Source organism: Larimichthys crocea, chromosome XXIV (assembly GCF_000972845.2).
Source record: "Larimichthys crocea isolate SSNF chromosome XXIV, L_crocea_2.0, whole genome shotgun sequence".
NCBI classification, from domain to species: Eukaryota; Metazoa; Chordata; class Actinopteri; family Sciaenidae; genus Larimichthys; species Larimichthys crocea.
This window is the reverse complement of record NC_040034.1, coordinates 17,968,435-17,992,792: the sequence shown is the minus strand read 5'-3', so window position 1 is coordinate 17,992,792 and position 24,358 is coordinate 17,968,435. Positions and strand designations below refer to the sequence as shown.

At 38.3% G+C, this 24,358-nt stretch overlaps 1 protein-coding gene across 3 annotated transcripts in view; it reads left to right on the top strand.

The window, feature by feature from the left end:
* The window catches only part of alk (ALK receptor tyrosine kinase), a 302,582-nt gene that overhangs the window by 174,741 nt on the left and 103,483 nt on the right, over positions 1-24,358 (top strand). For all 3 annotated transcript variants that reach the window (XM_027274896.1, XM_027274895.1, XM_027274897.1), the window contains one exon: positions 8,223-8,427. In XM_027274896.1, coding sequence (XP_027130697.1) covers positions 8,223-8,427 — 205 coding nt within the window. The remainder of the gene's footprint in view (positions 1-8,222; positions 8,428-24,358) is intronic.

The window sequence follows — 24,358 nt, the reverse complement described above, 5'->3', positions numbered from 1 at the left end:
TCTTTAAATCACTCACCTGTTTACTTTGCTCTGCACTGGCAACATTACACAGTGTTAACAGCCTACTGAAGAATTAGTTTATCACTAAGCTTACTTGTCTTTATATAAACCTGCCCTATCCTGATCTGAACGAAGCATGTGGTTATCGTAATAATAAATGATGCAAAAACATTTACACGAAACACTTGGAGGTATGACGGTCTTTATGAAAAACCCTCAAAAATTGACCAAGATCAAGTGATCAACATTCCCTAAAAAAGCTAAGCGATGTTGAAAGTGAGTCTGGTGCCATGAAGCCGAGCCAAAGAGTGATTAAAAAAGATTAAAATTTAAAAGTTTCCTAACCCCCCTGTAAACGTTCCACATATCTTCAGTCTTTTTCTTGGTTTTCTTGGTGAAATGTTTTCCAAGAATAAATGATCCCGCTGGGCTGCCCTCTAGTCAGGTCGTCTCTCATCTCCTAATTTTGGCCACAACAAAACATTAGCAAAAACCCACTGGAGGCATCTGCAGGGTGGTTGTTAATGTGAGTTTTTAGAAATTCAACTGACAAGAACATACTTTTCTATCACACCTTCTATTTATTTATAAAATTGTGATGTGTAGGTTTTGTACATTATTGTTTTGTATTTGCTGTTAGTTCTTACTGTGGACAGTTTTTATTTGAAGTATTTTTCTACTGAAGACAAAGAACAGTGAAAACATTTTCAGATTTAGGTCTCTGGGTTACCCTGACTTCTAAACATTAACAAATTCTTCCCATTTGTGCAAAACACAACTCTTTCTCACTGTGCAGAGTGTCACTATATGCAGTAACGGTTGCAAAAGAATCCCCTACTCATACAGTGGTTTATGTAACTGTACTAACTTGACTTAGGGTCAAAATAGTGTTCCATATTTGCTGTGGGGAAAATAAATGTATTCTTATTCTTCTTTGTCAAAGTTTTATCTGCTCTTAGCATTTAGTTTCAGTTTTCTCTGTTGATGTGCTCCATAGTTTCCATATAGTCAGGATCAGGCTGATGTGTGGTTGACAGACAGTAGTTCTCTAGACTGTGGATGGTTATTTCCTTGCCAGAACCATTAAAACTTTACTGTATCTGTAAGTAAATGTTACAACAAGTATAACAATACATGGCAATAAATAATCTACAAATTCACTAATCTTATTAGGATTTTTTTGTTAACAGAAGTTTAAAATATTATTACTACATACCTTAATTAGGATACTAGCTTTTGTAGTGTCAGGAAAAAGCCAATGCACTGTAGGTCTTAACCCTTTTAAAATACTCAGTATACGTTAGTAAAAGTGAAATTCTTTTTATCAGCACTGTACATCATGGCTGAGTTGGTAATTCATTCATATCATAACAATCTGAGCATTCAAATGATTTAGTCCACAGATTCCTTGTAAAATCTTCTGACAGAGACAAATTTACTTAATTCTAAGAATAATTTGCGTTTATTGGATAAAGAGCATGGTCCAACAGTTCTTTTGATCCACTGTTTTCAGTATATTTCAGGGAATAATGAATTGTGTACTGACTGGTTGAAAGCTGCCCGAGGCAACATCAACAGAAGAACTGACACGACTGCTGTGAAACAAATTTTGGTGGTTGCAGGAAATTGTTATCTATGAAATCATGTTTAACTACATCAGAGATCTCACAAAGAGTCCTCATGCTTTGTGCAAAAACACTGGCAATCGAGGGTGTCGTTTAGCTCATTCGTTAGAGCAGCCGCCCCATGTACAAAAGCTCAGTCCTTGTCGTGGCAGCCGAGGGTTCAAATCCGACCTGTGGCACTTTCCTGCATATCATTCCCCATCTCTCTCCCCCCACCTTTCCTGTCACTCTGTCACGCTGTCGCTATCTTGCTTGTCCAATGCTAGATTGTTAGTTCACTATTCACATTGAGTATTATATTCTTACCAATGAATTACTTTTGGGTTTGTTCATAGATTACTGCTATCATAAAATCCAGTCTCACGTTTTTTTGAGATAACATTGTTGTTCCAGAGAGAGCAATGCAATAGTACTGCAGTATTCTCAAAACAGAAGCCCTGTAAAATCTTCTTCTGAAGATTTTCCATTTCATGTTATGTTTATGTTTTTTTTTTTCAAACAGTTTAATATTTATCTTTATATACTCACAAAGAGCATCAATAATGTTTTCATTAGCAAAATAGTTTTCGGCATAAGACAAAGACCAAAGGCGAGTTTTTCTTCTTATCTGAAATCAAAATTACTTTCAGATACTTTCTAAGGAGGAGTTGTTTCTTTTATGTCATTAGAATTGCAATAAATGTCTCGTTTTATGTACAACCAGTTGCCTTTACATATTTGCTTGACAAGTGTATAATAAAAACACAAAATATCTGCTACAGTGAGGCAAGCAGCATTGGCTCATGATGAATGAAATTGAAAATAGTGAATGAGCAGAAACTGTGGAATAGCTGGAATATGGTTCATTATAGTCAGGATGATTAAAACAGGATAGGGGCCAAGATGGCATGAGGTGGTGAAGGTTTACGTTGCAGTTTCAGCCTAGTCTTTTTGGATTTGAATAATGGGATCACAGAGGTGAACGCACTACAAACACGATCCAATCGAGCCAATCAGACATCCCATTAAAGATCAGCTATAATACATTACTGGGCATCACAGACATGACAAAACACCAAACCCTAAACAGCACATGTTGTTGCCTCTCACACCACTACCAGACCACTCAATGATTCTTCTTTTGGGGCAGCTGTGTTTAACTTTTAAAGTGATAATATTGTACTGACTGATTTTCAGTTTCTAATCAATTTGTTGTACTTAATTTTTTGGACATGATATGTGGGTGTGAGGTGAATTTTGGCTGACAAAACAAAGTCCTGTTTGCAAAAAATAAGCTATTTTTATAGCATATTTTGGGCCGGATCCCCTGTTGATGGAGCAACAAATTTACTTCCAGGCAATGATTTTTAAGAGGTTGTTTTGGAATAATCAGTAATAGATATTGTGCTCTTTGGAGTGCTGACATTTAATTTTATGCATGGGTTTTGCAAGTTAGGGTGGGTAGAGCAGTGCCCTCATTATACACTTGCTCCAGAGTCACGCACAGCATTTTTCACCAAGCACCCTGGTGAACATCGGTGCACAGTCGCCTCCATTCTCCTTCTCTGCCGCAGAATTGTTGCTGTTGGCACCAGTCTTTTGTTGTTTTGGGTTTTTTGACAGTGCTCAGCATGACCACACCACATCAGATTATTTTCAGTCACTAACAACAAAAAAACAGATATAATTCAGTCAGACTGGTTGCCCTGTTATGGCTGAGTGCTTTGAAATAATAATGAAAAAAACATACCCACAAAAATGAACATGATTGGCAGATTTGGCAGCGTTCCTGGGACTAACTACTGCACAACAAACAAACAATGGAGCCTAACAACTCCAGCTTAAGAAATATATCTTGTTTGAAGTCTGTGGAAACCTCCACATAAATCATCTTATTGTGTTAAATCAAAGACTGTGAGAGCACCATAACTTCAGATTGTTTAGGTGAGCTTGAAAGAGTGAACAGAACTCTCATAGAAACAAGTGTTTGCACAGGTTAGAGTAGGCAAACTCGTTGCAGAGAGCTGTAATCCCCAGTGTTTCATCTGAACTGCTAAATATGCAATACCTTTACTGAGACTAAAAACATTTATGGAACAAAGAAGCAAGATCTTCTTGGCATCCCCCCACTTACATTAAGGGTCTGTATGTGATTTCCTTGGAGACAATGCCAGTTCAGTTTGTAATGATACATGAAAAATTAGAAAAACAAACAAACACCAAATCAACAGCCATGAGACTTGCTCTTGTGGCAGAAGAGAAAAGCTATGAAGAAGAAACTATTTCTCTGGTTATGCAGCATTGTACAATTAAATCTGCCTGAAGTCTGAAATACACATTTAATGGGCCACATTAGAAGTGGGAAGGAAGTGTTTTTCTTCTTCTTTTGTTTTCTTTGAGATAGCGAGAACGAATTTCCCCCCAAAAAATTCTGATTTGAAGAAAGGGTGTAAATTAAGGCTAATCACGTCTTCACATTACGTTTTGTGACACATCAAAGGAATAATGAGGCCGTATCCAAATGTGCACGCTATTCTTTATCAAACAATCCCCAATTTTGACGTTATTCACTGAATATCACCTTTGCGCCTTCTCCTTTTCTAACCGTATCACAATTACTTCTCACAACTTAAGCATTCAGCCTTTTAAAACAAAGCACAGCACAACATGAAACATATGAAATCACTAATAAATGGTGGTTTCTTTGCTTTTTTGACTAATGAGCATCTGAGAATGAATTGTAGTCAGCGCATAATATATATGTGTGTCATATTATTTAACACTATTCAGTTGTTTCTTTGTTTATCTGATGGTGTTACAATAAGAAAGGCAACAACTTACATTATTGTTGGTGTCTCTACATGCTAACAGCTTTTCTGGTCATTTATTGAACATTTAAGTTGGAATCAGATAACACATGCCAGTGTTGTAGCATTCTCACAGCAGGGTTGAAGATGTTTTGGTGGAGCTACTGCTGTAAAACAATAATTGACAACCTGAGAAGCAACATCCCAGGAATTCTAGACCTTTTTGTTTGAATTGTGAAGTCTTTAACTGGCAGACACCCATGTAAGGTAATTTTCCAGGTATTGATTTTACATCCATCCTCTATGGGGGAAACTGTCTGCACCATTTGTAAGCGATAGTCTCCCGCAACTACATGGCTGCTGCCTTTAAAAGTAACTAGGTGAAAAGAGGTATGTTACACACTGACATATTCTTTGCTTCTTATTAACTTAAAGAGATGAGGCATGGCTTTCAACCTATTTTTTGTTGTTTTTTTCTATGGTCATTGAGTGTGGTGTTATACAAACGCCAACAATGGTTTGCTGCCCACAGGACTAGACTGGTCCCACTGAATCATTTTCTAGATAGTACTGCTACTGTTTTCTTTTTCTGTCCCAGATTTGCTTTGGAATTGGATGAGTTTTATGTATTATAAACAGTCTGTATTCTGCACTTGTTATCTTTAAATATGCTGATGGATTTATTGTATGATATTGCCCACGAAACCCCAATATTTAAAAACAATTGGCTATAAAATGTCAGTGTTGTGTTCACAACGGCTTCCCCCAAATAGCCAAAAAATCAGTTATTGCTGGTTTAAAATCAGAATCAGTGTGGCAGAAAATCATTTTAGGAACAACAACAATGGACTATCACAAGGAAGCTGTTTATCATCCCGCTGGACATATTTTTACACCATCTATCTGCAGTGGAAGCTGTCACTATGTTGCACCAGTGAATGAGTTGTAAATTAAAGTGTGAGGCAGTCAAACTGCTGGGACCCTAAAAAGCTTGTGCTGGCCCTGAGTAAATGCATTATGCTGTAAGAGGATTTGGCAGAGAATATAATTTCTGAACGGTTTGTTTTCCTCCTTCTCTTAGGCCTTTAGCTGCAGTTTTGTTATCTGGGAGAATTCTACCAACAGTTGGTCTAATTTGTTATGCCATGTCGACAAGAGCCTCAGTTGATTGAATCTGTAACCGCACAGAGGGCAAGAAAAGTGTTTACCAGCTTGATTCAATGATATAGAATACAACTATCACTTCAATTCAATTCAATATTACTGCTTTTCTGTCTTGTGCTTTTTGGCTTGGTCTTCTTCTCTGGAGGGGCAATGATCAAGTGACCTTTTATAAACACTGATTATACTAATCCTAAAATTCACGGATAAATGAGAAATTGCCTCCAACAATGCCGGCTAACTGCAGCAAAACAGGCCAACTAGAGTTAAAGTGCTGGAATTGGTTACAAAAGAAAAGAAAATCACCAGACCAGAGGTTGACAGTTCCAGCAACAGTGTCGTGTATTCTTTTTTTCTGGTGAACTTCTCTCCCACTAAGAATAGTTATGATATCATTTGCATAGAGTTCAGAGTCTTGGTGTCTGGAGTGAAACAGAATAGATTGGATGAGTCTACTTCCAGTGGATCCCCACATGGTGTCATTAAAGGCAACACTCAAGGAAGCTAATCTAAGACAGGTGTCATCATGAATTTACATCTCTTGTATTATAACGATATAATATATATATAATATCTATAATATATATATATATATATAGATCTATATATATATTATATAATATTATATATATATTATACACACACCTGCTGGTTTTAATATAGGCTGCTGAGTGATCATCTTTGTCTTTACCTGCTTAAACCCCATCACTGGTCATGTTGCACTATGCAGATTGAGGCAGACAGTCAGTTGAACCAGGCCTTGTGATGCAGTAAATGGGGGCATCAAGCTCTGTTAGGCAGCAGTATTCACAGGTGAAACTCAGGCAGAAATCTACTAATGGAATTACAGTCCGCCTCTGAAGTTTGCCATTATAATTTGTACCCTGCCGATAATTGCTCCCATGCAGGTATTTCTACATCTACTTGGACTGGGAAACAGAGTTATTGGTTTCTTTTCTGCCTACAGGCCCAAAGCCCTTCCAGGCTGAGTCTTAAAACCTTTATATCAAATCACTGCTGGGTGTAGGAAATGTGCACTGCCCACATGTGTGCAAACTTGTTGTGAGCACTCGGACTGTCCTTGCCAAATTGTCTGGATCTCTGTGTTAAAGAGCATGCAAATGTGGAAGGGAGAACAAATGAGGCTTAACTGGAGCACTTCAATTTGAAGGCTCCAAATGTACTAGTTTCTCAGCAACCTCTGGGGATAAGGGGGAGCAGTATACACGAAGGATGAGGAGGGAGTGAAAGTATAGAAAAGGTGCACCAAGTACAGATACAGACTAATGGCTAAGCTCCACCTGCCCATGTGTGGTGATATTATATATACATTTAAACCTGGAAGACCCGTAAGATACATAGAAAAAATATCATGCAATAATTTTAGCCGCATGAAAAGCAAAAACTGGTTATATTTAAACGCAAGATAAATATATATAGTGACATATATTATATATATATATATATATATAGTATATATATATATATTATATATATATATATATATATATTAGATATTTATATTATATATATACATATATGATATAATATATAAGATATAATGCATATGCATTTTTATAACAGAAAATCACAAATACAGTATCTGACCACCCCTATAAAAAACTTCTGGGGGCGTCGCTGCCAACATGGAGAGTTTGTACAGCTTTTTCACCAACGTTCCTCTCTCTGACAAGTACCAACATACACATATGCATGCACAACTAATAGCAAAAGGCTGTTTGAGTGCAACAGCTGACATACACAAGGAGACACGTGCGTCCCAGTTAGGGAAGTATACTTTAATACAATCTGACCCTTGGGAGGCTGGTATTATCATTATCCAGAGGCAAGAGTGCAGTCTGGAAATGGAGACAAACTAAAAAGGGAAACAAAAGAAATATGTCAACCCCATGTTACAAAATATTTCCCGATTTATTTCTACAACTGTAACAGCAGCAGGGAGCGCACCTCGTGACCCCAAAACTGACAAACAAAATAAACAGCAACATGAGGGTGAGCTTACTTTTTGAAATGCTCTCTTATTCTGCAAGATTCTGCATTTTCTAACTTCCCATCATCAGTGCTATATTTCTTAACAGAGCATATTAAAAATGGATTTTGTTCCTTTCAAGTTGAAATTCTTTGTGCTTACCCACCACACACACACACACACACACACACACACACACACACACACGCACATTTTTCAGCTTCTGATGAACTTCCTGCTTGAACGAGCTCAATAGGTTTGAAAGTGAAATGGGACTTCATCTCAAAGCTAGAAAAAAAAAAGTGCTTTGATTTTTCACTTGCTACTCCCTTTTTTTTGCGCAAGGGGTGTCATTGACTGTTCTTTTTCAAAGCAGTTTTATTTCATGCATTTTCATCAAGTGCTCCTCTCAGCCGTTGCCTCAAAACTATCTGAAGTCATAGCCCACCACTCATCTGGATTCAATTCATAGTGTAAAAGCACATCACGTTGATGAGACTAGAATTTTCTGATCATTTCACCTCTCTTGCTACAACTGAAGTGTGTTTAGAAATATTAATAAATCTCTAACTCGGTGTCCCCTTTTTATGTTTTCTTTTTTTTATTATTAATGTTTGTGGCTCTGTGCTCTACAGTTCCTTGTTTTTCTCTCTCCCATAGGTCAGTTTTTCTGGGTGAACAGTTCAGCTTTTGGTGGCCCCTGGGTGCTGAGTCCTTGGCTGTGGGGCGGCCAGGGTCTCTGTAGCCTGGACATGGCTGTGTTCTTCCACCCCAAGCAAAGTGGGCAATACACCATATGGCTCATAGAGCGGGACAAACCTCCACTTGCCCTCTTCTCCACTGACACGTTGCCACGGATCACGGGGTAAGCACTTCTTCTTCTTTTTTTAGCAAATATATTATGATAGAAGGTTTTTTAAAAACTGATTGATCTGAGTGAAGTATGAAGTCCCTTTTCTACCCACTCCTGATGGGTGGACTAGTAACTTGTAACTTTTCCATAAACAAGTTCACCCAGCTTTGTTTATGGGATTTCTAAGTGTCATTTTCTGGTCCACAGGAGCTTTATTGTGAATACTCTGTCCCCAGACCTGTGTACACGTGTTCCATTAGAGTTGCGGAGTCAAAGAAGGATGCCACCCTCTTTGAGAGCCTTTTTATGTGGAGATGGTGTAAGATGGAGAGAGAGAGAGAGAGAGAGAGAGAGCTAGCTGGGAAGATAGGTTGTTTAAAACACGTGTAATTTGCTTTTGCAGCAGCTGGGTACCAATCAGCAAATACTGCATTCATATAACCTTCCAGTGTGACTAATCCTTAATTAACATCAGGTCTGCACTCCTTTCAATGTGGCTTTTCATTGGAGGCTTTGCAGAGATCTGTGTCTCACACAGGAGTAATAGGGTGATCCAAGCCAGGATAATACTGACTTTAAAAGTTTCTCCTCTAAATGTATCCAGTGGTTGCCTGCTTTTAATAGCATAGCTGTATTTTTTATATGTGTTGGAAGTGAGAATAGAAAGAGCAAATCTCGTTGTCTGCTGTGGATATGTTTCATGCTGTTTGTGATCTCTTAAGGGCATTAGAATCATATAAATGCCATGCTTGATGCATTTCTCCTCAGTCTGTTGCTTGTTGTTTGTGCGTTGAAGCGAATGTCCACTGACATTTGTGTGTGTGTGTGTGTGTTTATGTGAACATTCGCACCAGTATAAGGGAGCATTGCAGGGATTTGCTTATTACATGTGTGACAGATTAGACTGTGCATTTTGTGTGCTCTCATTTGTAGTCAGGGGCTGCCATCCACCCACACCATCTCTGCCGTTTGGAGACTCATTCAGCCACATTTCTATTCCGACTGGAGGACGCTCACATCGTAGAAAAAAAAAAAAGAAAAAGGAGGGGGGCAAGAACAAAAGCAAGAGCCACCCATCGACATTGGAAGTCATCTTACGAATAGTCAACCCGCGCCCTTGCCTTTGAATTTTAATCCTCTGTTTTGACTTGTCCAATTCAGCAGTCAGGACATTCAAAGCGGGGTTAGCCAAGAGGGAAGCAAAACAACTTTGTACACATTAACATTTCACGAGGTCCTCCTCCCTTATCAAGCATAATTGTATTCATTTTTAGTTACACTTTATATTAAAACGACTCTGGAGCAGAGACCAAGCAGCCATGTCCACATAAAACAAAAATATCCATGTCACCAGATAAGTTCCCACTGGAGAAGTAGATGCTATGATGTTGCACTAGCAACAGTGACATAATTGATGGAATTACAGATACATTAATGCAGATTATAGGAGCCATTCTGTGTTTGTTTCTGATTAACTCTAAAACACGTATCCCAGCTTGCTGTCAGCCATTAGGGAGCGCTTGTTTTTAAATCCCTGAAAGCTGCTTCACTGCCTGTGTTGCATTAATGTTGCGTCACATCTGATGGAAGAATTGTCCAAGTACAATAAAATCTTTGAGGCAATTGTCAGTGCCTAATGTTTCATCCTAAGTGTAAAAATAATGCATGTCTTTCTTGTGGTGCATGGGGGAAAAAATGGCATGTACATAGGGTTAAATAAGTTAAAAAGAGAGAGTTTTGGAGTGAAAAAAACATTATATTAATATAATAATATAATATATAATATATGCAGGATACTTCTTAAAACCAAAACATTAAACTTTAACAGGCAGTGAGATGAAGAATGTCACATTGACAGAACACATGATGCAACATCGAGCTCAGGTTTGGTCCATTAAACATATTAATCATGCATTCGTTTCAGCCTACTTTTTAAGGGCGCGAGTCAAACTAGTTTACCCCAGCAACTATAAAAAAAACAAATCTCAAATGTTCCTGATCAAAGTTAAAAAAGAATCTGTCTCCTCTCACCGCTATGCACGCAGAATTCTAGGGTTAGCTTTTCATTACCGGCTCGCCTTCCTCAAACACCTTCCTCAGATTTCATCATACAGTGTCTAACTATACCTGGGGGAAGAATATTTCGGACCTCTGAACGCAGACATCGAAGGACTTGACTTATCAAACAGTGTCTGCTCTCGCAGTGAATGTCAGCATCCCAAGTGTCTCTGGTGTCAGCACCAGAGAGAGAGAGAGAGAGAGAGAGAGGCTGCAAGATGTGTGTATATCTTCACAATGTGATGTCTTCTTGTGTATAGCTCCACATGAGTTGTGTGTGTTAGTACAGACTTTGCACATACGTGCGTCATATCTCTCATTTCGTTTACCGTGACTGTATCTAGCAGCGGCGAATTATTACAGTTATCAGTCTTGTTTTGTGAGCGAGGTGGCGGAAGCAGACACAGGGTAATCTATTACACCACCGCTACATCTTATCACGGAGCCCCACTCATGCCTTGCTTTATGTATCTTTATAATTTTATCTCACACCCAATCCATTACACACATATCCAAATGCACATACAGGGTAACGTACACTACACATATTGTGTGCTCACGCATTCATTTTTTACATTTACATTAATACCATACTCACGAAATGGCCTCAACCGCAAGGTGCATTAATGCAACGCTCACAGTCACAGTGTGTGTAGGTATCTGAACCACCCAGTTTGATGCAGTTACAGTATGCACTTGTGTGGAAAGTGTTGGATGTCATTTAAAGCACGACATGAAAGCGGCTCCATATTAAAACTGATCCATAGCTTGCGTAATGCGGGGGATGGAAGCATCAAAGGAGGCGAGTGATAATGCCACGTTCTGACTTACAGTAAGAACATTATTGCAAGTGATATAATATTAGCCGCATTGCACATTCCATCCTACGTAAGCCCAGTATGTCAATGTATGAGAACATCTATAAAGCTTGAGAAGAAATACACCAAACATGATTTGCTAAATGTTACAGTCTCTCTTAAAAATCTAATAAATACAGTCGATATACATTGACAATTAGAAGATCTTATTGTTGTGGTCATGAGGAAAGTTGTCACACACAAGCTGCATTTTTATTTCTAATTGAACCTGCTGTAATCCCTGTAAGTAAAAAGGATTATGCTTGCCACTAACCTAATTATTCAATTTACAGTCCCATAAATGAAATACAAAGCAGCCTCAACACTGACATCATATGCGTCTGTGTATTTGCTGTAGATACACTTAGCAACCTGAATAATTACCAACATCTGCATTACTTAGCTTCTTGATTAAAATATACAAATCAATATGAACCGTATGTTAGGTAGGTTAGAATGAAGAAAGTCATTTTTAACTCTTATTGGTGGCACGTCAAGACCTATTTGTTATAATAAGGTAAACACACGATCATGACTACAATCAGTTTATAACATATATTGTAGTGCCTACACTGCTGGAAACCACGAGAGTGGTTATGTCTTACGTCACTGCTTGTTGGTCTAACAGCAGGTTTACTAAGGCTGAGAAATTTTATCGATCCTGAGATATATATCGATATTTTGTTTCCCCAGAAAGTACTGATTTTTCAGCCGTGAGTATCGATACATTAAGTCCCATTTAAATCACTGTGTTCCGCCTGCCAGCTGACACTCTGCTCACTGCCCATTTCCCCCCGTTTGCTTTGCAGGAAGAGTGATTAGGTCAGCCAGCCGATAGTGTTGCTGTAGAGCATTTCTAGCAAGTTACCCGTCTAGATACTCTGTTTATGCAGACACCGACATCTTCCTCTTCCTGTTCACACAGTATCAGAGTGAGGAGATTCAAGAGAATGGCGGCGAACATAAATCCAGCACCTTCATGTTCAAAAGCAGAAGCGCTCCCACCACTTTGGGTTTAACCCTCTGGGGACGGATTGGGCGGATCCGCCCAATAAGTCTAAAGTTTTACATATCTGAATACCTGAATATCTCTGAAACGGTTTATGATAGAGAGATGTGGTTTTTCTGAGATTCCACTAAAGACAGAGATATGTATTTTGTGTCTGTCCGACACCTCCTTGCTGTTCTATGCCGCTGTGTAAAAAAAACAACTGAAAAATAGATGTTCGGCAGACTGAAAGCACAGTCAACAAATGGACAAACGTTACTAGACAGACTTTCTTTTTCAACCAGCAGTGGACAGTATCTATGACGTATTCTAGAGCAGGGGGCAGGGAGCACACAGAGCAGAGTAACGGAGGGCCCAAAGTGACTGCAGAGTGACAGAATAACTTCATAAATGCTATTTCTATTGACTGACAGGTTCCCCTCAACTTTCTGGAGGGTCTTTGCTTTGCCAAGTCTCATGCCTGAGGAAAATAAGGTAAAAACACATGGGACCTTTTGTATTGAAAGGGCATTATTTTATTGTTCTTCACATATTTGGTTGAAAAACCGCATATGTATGTCAGGCAAAGAGATTTAAAAAAAAATTATAAATTATAAAAATAAAATATTTTCATTCAAAAACTCTTCACTAATACTGTTTGAGGTGTGATATGATAAAAATCTGATTCATTTTGTCCAGCATTTGCAAGTTGTAGACTTTCTGCCCAGTCAGAGTATCGAATCGTATCGAAACGTATCGTTGGCTGAATATCGTGTATCGTATCGTATCATGAGATTAGTGTATCACTACAGTCCTAAGAAAAGGACTTGTTTTCATGAAACTTGGAACGGTATAGCTTGGGCTAAGGAAGAACTAACTACATTTTGGATCCGTTTGAATCACAGGGCAGATACACCATTTTTTTATTTTTTATTTACGGACTTGTACAGTTGTATCACTTGTAGATTAGCATATCGTAGGAGACTGGACTAATGTCCTTGGCAGATCTATGTACTCTCCAAGTGCCCTTCATGTTCAGTTGACCTTTTGCTAAACCCCTCACCCAAACAGCAACTGTCCAAAGAGAGCTTTGTAACTGTGACTGAGCATTTCACAGGCATATGGAAATTACAGTTCTATATATGACAACAATACCTGGGTTCTCAATATTTTGAGAAAGTCAAAAACATAGAACATGCATATATAACCTTTTATTTAACTAGGAAGTAACATTGATTAAAATCTGTTTTACAAGTGAGACCTTTCCAAGACAGAGTCAAATAGCTGCATTTGATACATTACATTAGATTGCAGCAACTACTAGAACAACAAAAACAACAACAAGTGTTCTGTCCAAAGGCAAAGGCCATGTTATCAGCTTTCAACGTTATTAAAGGGTATCTTATTTTGAAATATGTCAGATGGAAACATAAACAAACCAGCTGGAGACAAGAGTATTAGCATTAGCATTAGTTCACAAGGCTGCTTTTGCTTACTTCTTTGGGAAAATTTGGATTAAATCTGCCACTGTTAATATCACTGTAAATTATGTACAGACATAGCAACAGCTAAATAAGGTGGGCGAGGCTAAGCGTCAGCCATTTAGAAATGTTGCATTTTGTTGCTTTTGTAATGAAAATAGCTGCAATAATATAAAACAGCTGTCCTCTAAAGTAGACTTACATTGCATCTGTTAATGGGAGCAGTCGGATAAATTGGTTTGTTGGATAAATAGTCTTCTGAAGGAATATAAACCATCATAGGATAGATTATTCTCTATCTGAAGCAGTTTTTCCTCTCAAGCTATTGGGTTTTATCTCAGGCCACGTACAACCAGTAGCTTCAAAACAAATAAAGAATAATTAAGCATCATCTTCACTGCAGCTGTACACTTCTTTATTTTAAATGCTTCTATAATCATGGCACAGCATCATCTCATCATCATCAGTTTTATGTAATGATCCAAGTGCCACTTTAATTTTTTTTCTTTTGATACCACACAGTAAAAATTATCCATGAAACAGGAGTGATGATTAATCCACCAAACAGAGGGTGTCTTACAGCCTCTTTTCGTGGCTCCTTCAATGAATGAAGCCACTCTAGAGTAAGAGAGATGGGTTGCCCCTTTGATTGGCAGAGCAGTCCATTCGTCCCTGGCAGGCCTCTACAACTCCTCCGCTGCTTCACCACTTCGGACTTGCGAGAGCTGACCTCCAGCTCTTGGGCCGTGGTCGCTGTGGAGCCAGAGCTGATGGGATCCTTATAGCTTTGGATTTGGGAGTACTGCCAGTAGGAAGGCTGCAATCACTAGAAGAGACAAAGGCAGCTTAGAATTCAGGTTTCCTGCTTTGTAGCCAATGGTGATGTACATGACGTTTCAGGGACAGGGAGGGAAACCATTATGTGCCAGTGTGATAATGCTGGTAGACAAGCGCCATTGTGACCAAAAGCTCCACAGATTTTTACTCCAAGCCTAGATGTTTTTGCTGAGGACATTCCTCAGCAAAAGCTTTGTTGGCTTTAGGGCTCTCAAACTAAAAAATTGATTGTCTCTTCCACAGATTTTACTTTATCTGATAGCTACAGCAACCTATTCAACCTACACATACTGTAGGGAGCTGACAGGAGCTGAGAAGCTTAAACATTAGACTTTGATGCATTAGAACAAGCATGTTAAAACACCAAAGCCAAACAATAGAACGAATAAACTAACCGATGAAGGCAGCGGTAGACCAGCAACTCCCATGTTCTGTTCATGTTTTTTTGAATGGAGTCTGGTGGCTTTGAACAGGCCGATATATTCTAACGGCTGTTTCCAGTTAAATAAAAAGGATCTTATCCTATCTCTCTCTGTATGATCAATGTTTTATTGCGGTGCATCTTTGTTTAGTAAGTGATGTTACCTGTTATAAAGTTTTCATCCCTGCCAAAGCAAAGCAAAGAGGGCAAGTTGTGCATTGCGGGTGATTGCACATTGCAGAGTGCCTAGGGGGGGATGTATTTGTATTTCTTGACATACTCTCTGTTTTCCTAAGGCTACACAGTCGCCTTCTCTGTTATTTTGCTGTTTCAAATGTAAATGAGTCTCGTTATAGCATCGGCCGTCACTGCCACACCACTGTTCTCACGGTGTTTACCAGAGAAAGGAGGCAGCAGCATTATTTTCACTGGCTAATACATTGTCCTCTGAGCTTTGCTATTTTCTGCACATTAGTCAACATTCCATGATAAAAACATTTCAGGCAAACTGATGCAGGAAAGATAATACACACATATAAAGAGAAAAATACAAGCACTCCTGGCTTCTGTGGTCATCAGATGGCACATATTTTTAGATTTATTATATTTGTATATTGAATCATTTGTTTAGAATGTTGTGCATGAATTGTCCAACAGTGTCCATGTGCTTCAGTACATGTCCATGACATCAAGTTATGAGTCCTTTGGAACATGTCAGCCATGACTACAAGACAAAACTTAAGATAGGAAATCACAATAATGCCAGATATTTTTATCACATACACACACATTAGGTATTAAGTACATTTTACATTCAAATATAATTATACCGCATATAATCACATACAGCCACATCTCAAACATTATGCTACCCATTATCTTGTGCTTTCTCCACCTATACACACAAATGCACACACACACACATTTTTCTCTGTCTCAACAAAATATTATTACAGCGTCTCTGTAGTGTTTTGGTGGCAGCTCCCGTTGGGACTTCATAAAAAGCTCCAGAAATGAAACATTTGAGCCTCATATAGGAATTTGTGAGAGGAAAAAAAAACTGCCTATCCACAGATGAGTTATATCTTGTCATCCTCAGCTTGCATACTCCACAATCCTCTCCCTCTCATGCACACCCTCTTTATCTTTGTCCCCTTCTTCTCCACAGACAGGTTACATAAGGTACTATGGTTTTTATTCCCACCCTCCCCCCCTGTGTTCATAGGCCTTCCTTCTCATCTATGAATCTCTAATCATATTTCCCCACAGTTGCATTTCGCATTCCTGACAGCTGAAGTTTTAAGAGTAGAGAAAAGTGAAATTTGGGAAAAAGCAACACTGGCCTAGTTTTTATGACAAGACTGAATTTCACCTATAGCAAAGGCACCTGGGAAATTTCAATCACAGACATTAAAAGCTTAGCACCTAATTCACAGGAGCCCTTTTGTGTGATGCACATTTTGCATCAAAGCAAATGCTGAGACAGTGATAGTGTATTTGCCCACGACTCCCCCACGCCTTGTGTGATGAAGAACATGTCTCTCGGTAATATAGTGCGAATGAGAAAAGATGATCAGAAAAAAAAACATGTCCAAATCGACCATATTTAAAAGGTAGACATTAAATCTAAATAAATCTTTAATGCTCAGAGATTGCTGTAATTATTGTAAACACAAGCACTAGTAAAGGGCTTGTGAGCTCTGAATCAATATTTGGTTCATTTCACTGGATCTACTGGATTTCTTTACAGCACCAATGTCAAAAATATGAGAGGAAGGTGGCACTGTTCTTTATGTGCAAACAGATCTAGCCATTCTTTCTGAAAATGATCCTGGTGCCGCATTTCTTAAGTCACAAATGGTTAAAGATGTAATGTGACATTGGTTGCCCATCTTTTAAGGGGCCTTATTAAAACGTAAAACATCAGTACAAGAGCTTCAATCGCTAACCATGAAGTTTTTATTCCCAATTTGATGTAGAATGATTTCACTGGAGATCCTCTTGTGTCTTTTTATGTGTTTTCCCATCCCACAGCAGGATAGTTGTTAAGTTTTTATAGCTTTATGGAGCAACCTGGAGTTTGGCTAAGTCAAACAACATTTATCATCCTCTATAAAAATCAGTCCAGGCCAAGGATAGCCATGTGTCATGAAGAGCTGATAACTAATCAGTGAAATTACCTGGTGAATATATGTTTAGGGTAAATAAATAAACAAGCTATATTTAAAATATGTATACATGCCTCAATTTCTTGACTTTCACAGTCTCAGTCTCTTAACTGCCCATTGCTCAGTGTCTTGTCAGCCTATTCTCGCTCCCAAGTTGTCAAATACAGAGGCTTGGTCAGTGACCCAAAACTTCCAACTGTGATGCTGTTTAGACATTTCACTAAAAATAAAAATGTCAACATCATGGTGGTGTCCATGACAATTCATCCAACAGTTGTTTTATATATTTCAGTCTGGACCAAAGCAGTGGATCAACAAACTGATGTTGCCATCACCAGAGTGTCACTGTAGCTAAAACAATGTTCATGTGGAAAGAAATGGTTTCTATTCATTCTTTGTTAAGCAGCGTCGACAAACAAAGGTGCAATTGCTGATAAATCCGACAGAAACCATATTTAAACAACTGCCTGTGGACTGGTGACATGAAAGACTTTTGTCAATAATCCAGTAGGTAAATTTAACATTTTGAAGTCCTTTTGACACTGACTAAATATCCAGCCTTTCAAAGGCATTTTGCTTTAGATATACTGAATAGTTTATCTGTAGCTTCTGGGCATCTAAGCAGACAGCCATTAATCAAGTGTCAAACTGAAGTAGAAATACAAAGCTCAGTACAAGTGTTGCAACTATGTCAGATATCTTCTTGCAGCCATTTGTATTATAATCATTCAGATGAAACTGGGCTTTCATCCTAATGTAAAATGTAAAAAAAATATGACTGGAAGCGCACAATGGGAATAATTGAGTTTGTTTTCAAAGTTATGGTAATAAATTGTACTGTATGTAAGGCTTGTGCCTGGTACTAGATATTTTTATGACTTCAAAACTTCAGATATATCAGTGCCAGACACTAACTTTCTTTCAGGTGACCGTGTCCCTCAGGCTAAAAGCTTATATTAAGGTCAGTTTAAACCATAGCTCTGTAAGTAGCTCAATGGGTTTGACCTAGTCAGAAAAGATTGGTGGCACAGTCTTCAGACACCATGAGGTTTTAAAAGATGTTAGATTTTCTCCACACAGTATCTGCCGATGACTTTCATAAGCTTTGTGAAGTTAAATGACCAAATATTGCTCAGATGTTAACACTATGTTAATTGGACGAATATTTGGCCTTTAGATTTTAAGGAATCATGACTGCGTAATCTATGGAGAGACAATTTGAGTTTTCATTTCAATCAACAATCAGTTATGTAAAGAATTATCAACTAAGAACTAATTTAGTTGAGGACAGACATTTATTAATTCAATCATACATTCATTATGTGCACAATATGGAGTACAAACGAAAGACAATTAGCTGAGATGAGATAGATGAGATGAGCAGTGAAAACCAGCCTTCATTCCCACATGTACTAAACTCTGAAACACACTGGTTTTGGCTGGCAGCCAGAGAACAGATGTCCTGTGTAACAGCCTGAACGTCAGCAAGCCACCTTTAGCCTGGAAGTCCCCATTTTCATACAACGAGGGCGTAAATGAAAAAGGAACTTTCACTCCTCTCATTGTCCTCTCCCTTGGCACCACTAAATCTGGTTACTCTGCTTCAGGATGAACGGTTTGATACTCATAATTGCACAGGCCATTACAGTTCAGAGGACAGCAGGGGGGACAGGTTGATCATCCAGGTTTTTGTTTTGCAGTTTAGAAAATGGCTTTTTTCTCCAGCTGTCCACAGGGAGTCTGATCCCCAGGTTTGTTGGCCGATTCCAGATGTATAATCACCTCCAATCAGGCCATCCTCCAGTCAGTATTACCATCTGGCAGAATGGCACTCTGCTTATTGAGGTGCCTCAGAGGACTGCTACAGGGGAAATGAGAGGTCGCTTTTCCAAAACCTTGAAAACCTGCATTTACAGGATGGGTCTGGAATCACAAGAGAAAGAGGCTTTGCAGGATAACCAGGTCATCTGTCCAATCCCACTACAGCAGTGTAACTTTAACACGTGTGTGCATAGTGCTGGTGTTCATTTATGCTGTTTTTATCATATATGGCTGGGGAAAGTCTCAGATATGAAATATGTCTCTCAACCAGATATGCATCAGTTTTTTTTTTGTTTGTTTACATTCATTCATTTGTTCCATATTGTGTTGTGTTGTTACACTCTTCATAATGAGCAGAACAATCTCTCTGTGAAACTTCTACCAGTTAAAAATAGAAAGCCCAAACTTCATTTCAAGTAATTTGAAAAAATCTAAACATTTAAGAGTTTTAACTTTTACTTTCTCCTTGACCTAAACCAAGTGCACAAACAGTGTTGCAAGATTGTCAAAATAAATTATATATATTGCAAATAGATTAAACCTGTTGGTTTGTCAAGTATAGTAAAGTCTCTGTGAAAGTAATGGATTTATTTTTTCTTAAAACCTTTGGCTCACGTTAAATAAATATTTTCATGTAGATTTAGTCTACTTGTTGTTGATCTCCCATAACCAAACTAAATGCACAGCTGCCACTGCACACAGTTTAGTAATATTCCCATTGATGCTGTATTCTCACACCATCTCATATGTGGAAGAAAAACAGATGGTCATTATGCCCCCCTCTTCCTGAGGGTTACTTCCCCACAAGTAGTTGCCTCTTGAGCTGCACTCACACATATGTTCATTATTTCCAAGCACTCAATTGCTCCTCCACTACATGGCCTCTGGCATCCGTGGTGCCCTCGCCTCCCTGGCAGCTGCAAGTATGTGCATATAATGATTTCTGCATTTACACTCCCACATCAAGCAAGAAAATCTATGTACATGAGTTAAGGGTAATAATTGCTTTTAAACTGGCTGAGCATTTTTATAGCACTTGGTGCCAGTATGGTGAAGCATACTCAAAGACTTACTATGTGTGTAGAAGAGAACATGTCTACTGTAATGTTGCAGCAGCACCTTCCTGCACATAGTGTTGAACTGGCACGTCAGGTATCTGTTGTTGCTCCCTGAGGTGCTGTAGCTCTGCTGCTGCTGGGTGGTAGGGGTCCTGGGGTATGTGCTTTATCCTGATGAGAGAGGAAACTGATCCCAAAAATCTTAAGTGAGGATTAAAAAAAGAGTTTCAACCATCTACAACAGAGTTTTTTCAGTGTATTTCCAGCTCTAATTCCATACCTTTCTATATAAAAGTAAAAGATTAAGCCTTACAAGTGCGAAGAACATTTAGTGGTCTTTTTTATTCCTTTTTTAAGAGAACATTTGGTGTGTTTTATTCTTGATTAAGGCCAGTAATTTTAATAAGAAAACGTTTGTATTAGATCCATATTTTAATTGCACAGGTCACATTTAGAGAGTAAAGTCAAACAACAGTTCCTCTACAGCCTCAGCTAAACACTTTCCAGTGGGAAACTCTGCTGACAGCAGAAAAAGGCAAATGTGCCATAAAACACTGTGTAGAGTTTAATTGCAACATTGGTTATGTTGTTAATTTAATGAGTAGTGTCATTTTGGTATCAGAGTACTGTGGTCATCATAGTCTTGCCGTGTTGAATATGTAGAATATCAAGAGGTTAAAAACTATTATCATTATAATCATTGCTGCAGTTGTGTGGAACATTTTCACCTGCTCAGAAAACACAGATGAAGAGATGCCATTGTACAAAAAACTAACCAGTATCAAGGAGTTGAGATTGCCATGTTCATTTATTTGGTAATTGAAAGGAAATATGTGTTAAAGAGTGAGGACATGCAATGACAGGGTATAATGGGATATATATCTTCCATCCTGCTGAGCATATTCAAACTATGGAAGGTACAGAAAGGTCACAAAGATTTGATAAAGGAATGAAAGAATGCTTTTTTGTTCCTTTGTCTTGATTATATAAGACACACAAGACAGTGTCAGGATTGCAATTCCTGAAAAATAAAGACTCTTTATTTCTTTTCCTGCTAAGGACTCATTTTGCAAATGCATCGTTGATGCCTTACACTAGGGATGTCTGTTTGATATAGAAGAAGTCTGTGTTTTTAAACAGACGCAACCTGATCTTTTTCTAAGCTGATGGTTTCAGCAGGTTTTTACAGGAAGTTAGAAAGACACCAGCCATATCGGTACAAGCATGTCATTCCTTTTCGCACCAGATTAGATCTGTACAAATGGATCAAAGTGATAAGTGTCAACCGACTCTTTGAGTGTGAAGTAGCCAAGTTAATCTTCAAGCGTGTTGATGAGATGTGCCAGTTAGTGTGTAAAGCATTACATTTAAATTGGAATTTAGCCTTTAGTTAAAATGGTAAAATTACATTCTCTGACACCTGTAAAGCAGGGGTGCCCAGACCTTTTCCCAGAGGAGGGGCCAAAAGTGAAACTTCATGGTGGGCCACAGCCCAAAAACAAAATGTTTTTGTATTGTATTGATTAGATGCAAAATGCTACTAGAATCCCAAGTTCTTTTGATTGACTTCTTGTCACTCTCTGTCACTCAAATATGTATGGATTCTACATATTTAAAGAGCATTTTTACCATGTAAACAGTAATTTATATCTTATTTTAATTTTGTTTTTGCTGGAAGCATCTGAGACCAAATTGAACCTTTTGGTGGTCCAACTGGTCCACAGCTTCTGTTTCATGACGCATTACAAAAAGTTAAAGTCAACAGGAACAATGTCCTGGTTTCTCCAGAGACCTCACTCTGGACATTTTTCATCAAGAACTGTGTTGAATAGTTCTAATGTACTTGCTCTAGACTCCTCACTGAGAATGATGCCACCAACAAACTGCATGTTTCTCATTACCTCTCAAGCCATGTAGACAAAATGACACATTGCACAAGCGTACAAAAAAAGATTGTGGCTGGTGTGTACACTGGAGGAGTACATCTTGTTTAAATATTTCACAAGGCACAGAATCTGAAAGGGAACTTATGCGATTATGAAACATGGTTTCAAAGCTGCTGGCGTTCACAAAATCAAAGCAAAGTTCAGACAACTCATCCTTTCAGGGGCTTTGCGTCTTTAATGAGCTTTCTCTCTGAAGCCCAAATAAACCAGCAGTCAGCTTCTTTATTAGCTATTATTGTCCACAAAGCACATGCTGGTCATTCTCAGAGGGTCTTACTGTGGGTTGTATAAAGAATGTTAGAATGTAGAGAAAGACCATGTGTACTCTAACATAAGGTAATTAATCCATTTAAAATAGTAAGTTAATCAAATAGAAGTCTATTGTATCTATTGTATTGTTCTACTTCATTTTTGCTGTTTGTGGCAGGCTGCAGATTGCAACCAACTATATACCCTCTCCTTTTTTAGGCCTGAAAATTCTGTGATCAAATAACTAACAAAAAACATGAAAGACTTTGTCTGGAGCTATCTTGTCTGTTATGAGTTACTGTAGAAACATGGCGGTCCAACATGGCAGACTTCATATATAACAGGACCTGCTCTATCTATATCTCTGGATATGAATCTAAAATATTACACACTGAATCTTTAAAGCGTGAATATGAGTTGTATTGTTGGTTTCTTTTTCAGCATGCCCTGAGGCTGTTGAGGTTGTTCATTATTTTTTTGCTTTGTGGTTTAAGAATCAGCAAACTGTTTGTTTACTTACCACCTCTCACGTGGCTCACGAAAGACAGATATGATTTTTTTTATTCTATTGTGCCCAATTGTTTCCGCAAAAGAAACACACGTGATAATACTACCAGTTTAGCAAGTCTGTAATGGCACAGTGATAGCCTAAAACACACTTATATAATTGCTTTCATCTGCACACTCGGTCTACAAGCGGCCATAGCCATAGCTGATGAAAAGATTACATTTTATTTTGGTCTCTTCAGATGTTTAGATACAGCTGGGAAATAATCATTCACTTTTTTGAAGTATTACCATCGAGCCTTTTCACCAAAGTATTTTTTGAGGATTTGAAAATTGCATTTGAGCTATTTAATGAGTACTTGAAATCGACAATTGGAGACAAGACCCTGATACATAATAGTCCTTCAGTAATTAATAATGCGTAAAAATATCCAGTTGCTCATCAGTGCTCCTTTACAAGAATTAGCCTTAATCAGTGTTGAGCTCTCTGTAACTCTTCTCATGATAGGACATGGCGTGGTTTGAATACCTGAACACAGCAGAAAGCGCTTACAGTTTGAAGCAATGCATGCTGCATCACTGTGGCACACGGCTGATAATGGTACACAGGCATAGCGAGAAGAAACTAGATTTAGTTTCAGAGAGAAACCAGATGCAAGGAAGCACAGAATGAAGTGATGCAATTGGGTGACATGCTATAGAGCTTTGATGGTGCTCCCGCTAGAACTATGGGGCTATATGTGGCTTGCGGTCTATAATGATGGACATATAGAACACATTATGCCTAAAAGAAAGGCAGCGCACAGTCTACATGGGTATTTTTATAACAACAGCAAAATGTGAAAGAAGAATTCGAAAAAGCAAAAGAATGCTGCAAATGTTTTAGTCATATTCATTACTACGAGAACTGTCGCAAGACTGAACAAAAATAATAGCCAATCAACATATTTCATATTTTTCACAAGTGTGTATGCTAGAAACTTGGTCAAAGCTGAGAGGAAAAAGTATTGCAGCACTTTTTAGACATGAAAAATGATATTGCCTCAATCTGGCAGAAAGCACATCTTATTATTCAAAGAAGCACATCAGATAACAGTATAAGTAGAAGAGAGCAACTTTAAATTGGAGTATTTTAAGAGCACTAGAGCAAGGCGCCATCATACAAAAGCTGATTGACACCGTGTGTTAGACTGTCCTGGAAGTGTTCTTTAAAATAACAACTTACCTTGTATACTACATCTGCGTCTTATTTGAAAAAATACTTCAGTTCAAACACACACACTGTTGAACCAAATGTGATCAGGCTGTATCAAGCACTGTACAAAATACTTGTGAGTGAGAGTCATTTCTTCTCATTTGAGTTTTGTTGAATAATGAATGAATGACGGTTGAATAAAGGCTTAAAATTTGGGTCACACTGGAGAAAAAATAGATGATTGTTGTTTTGTGTCGATAATTGATAACCTGGGAACGGTGCTCAACAAAGTGTCTCAGAGCAAGTCACACAACACCATAGGTGCGGTTTGCACCATAAACTCAACATTCAAGTATC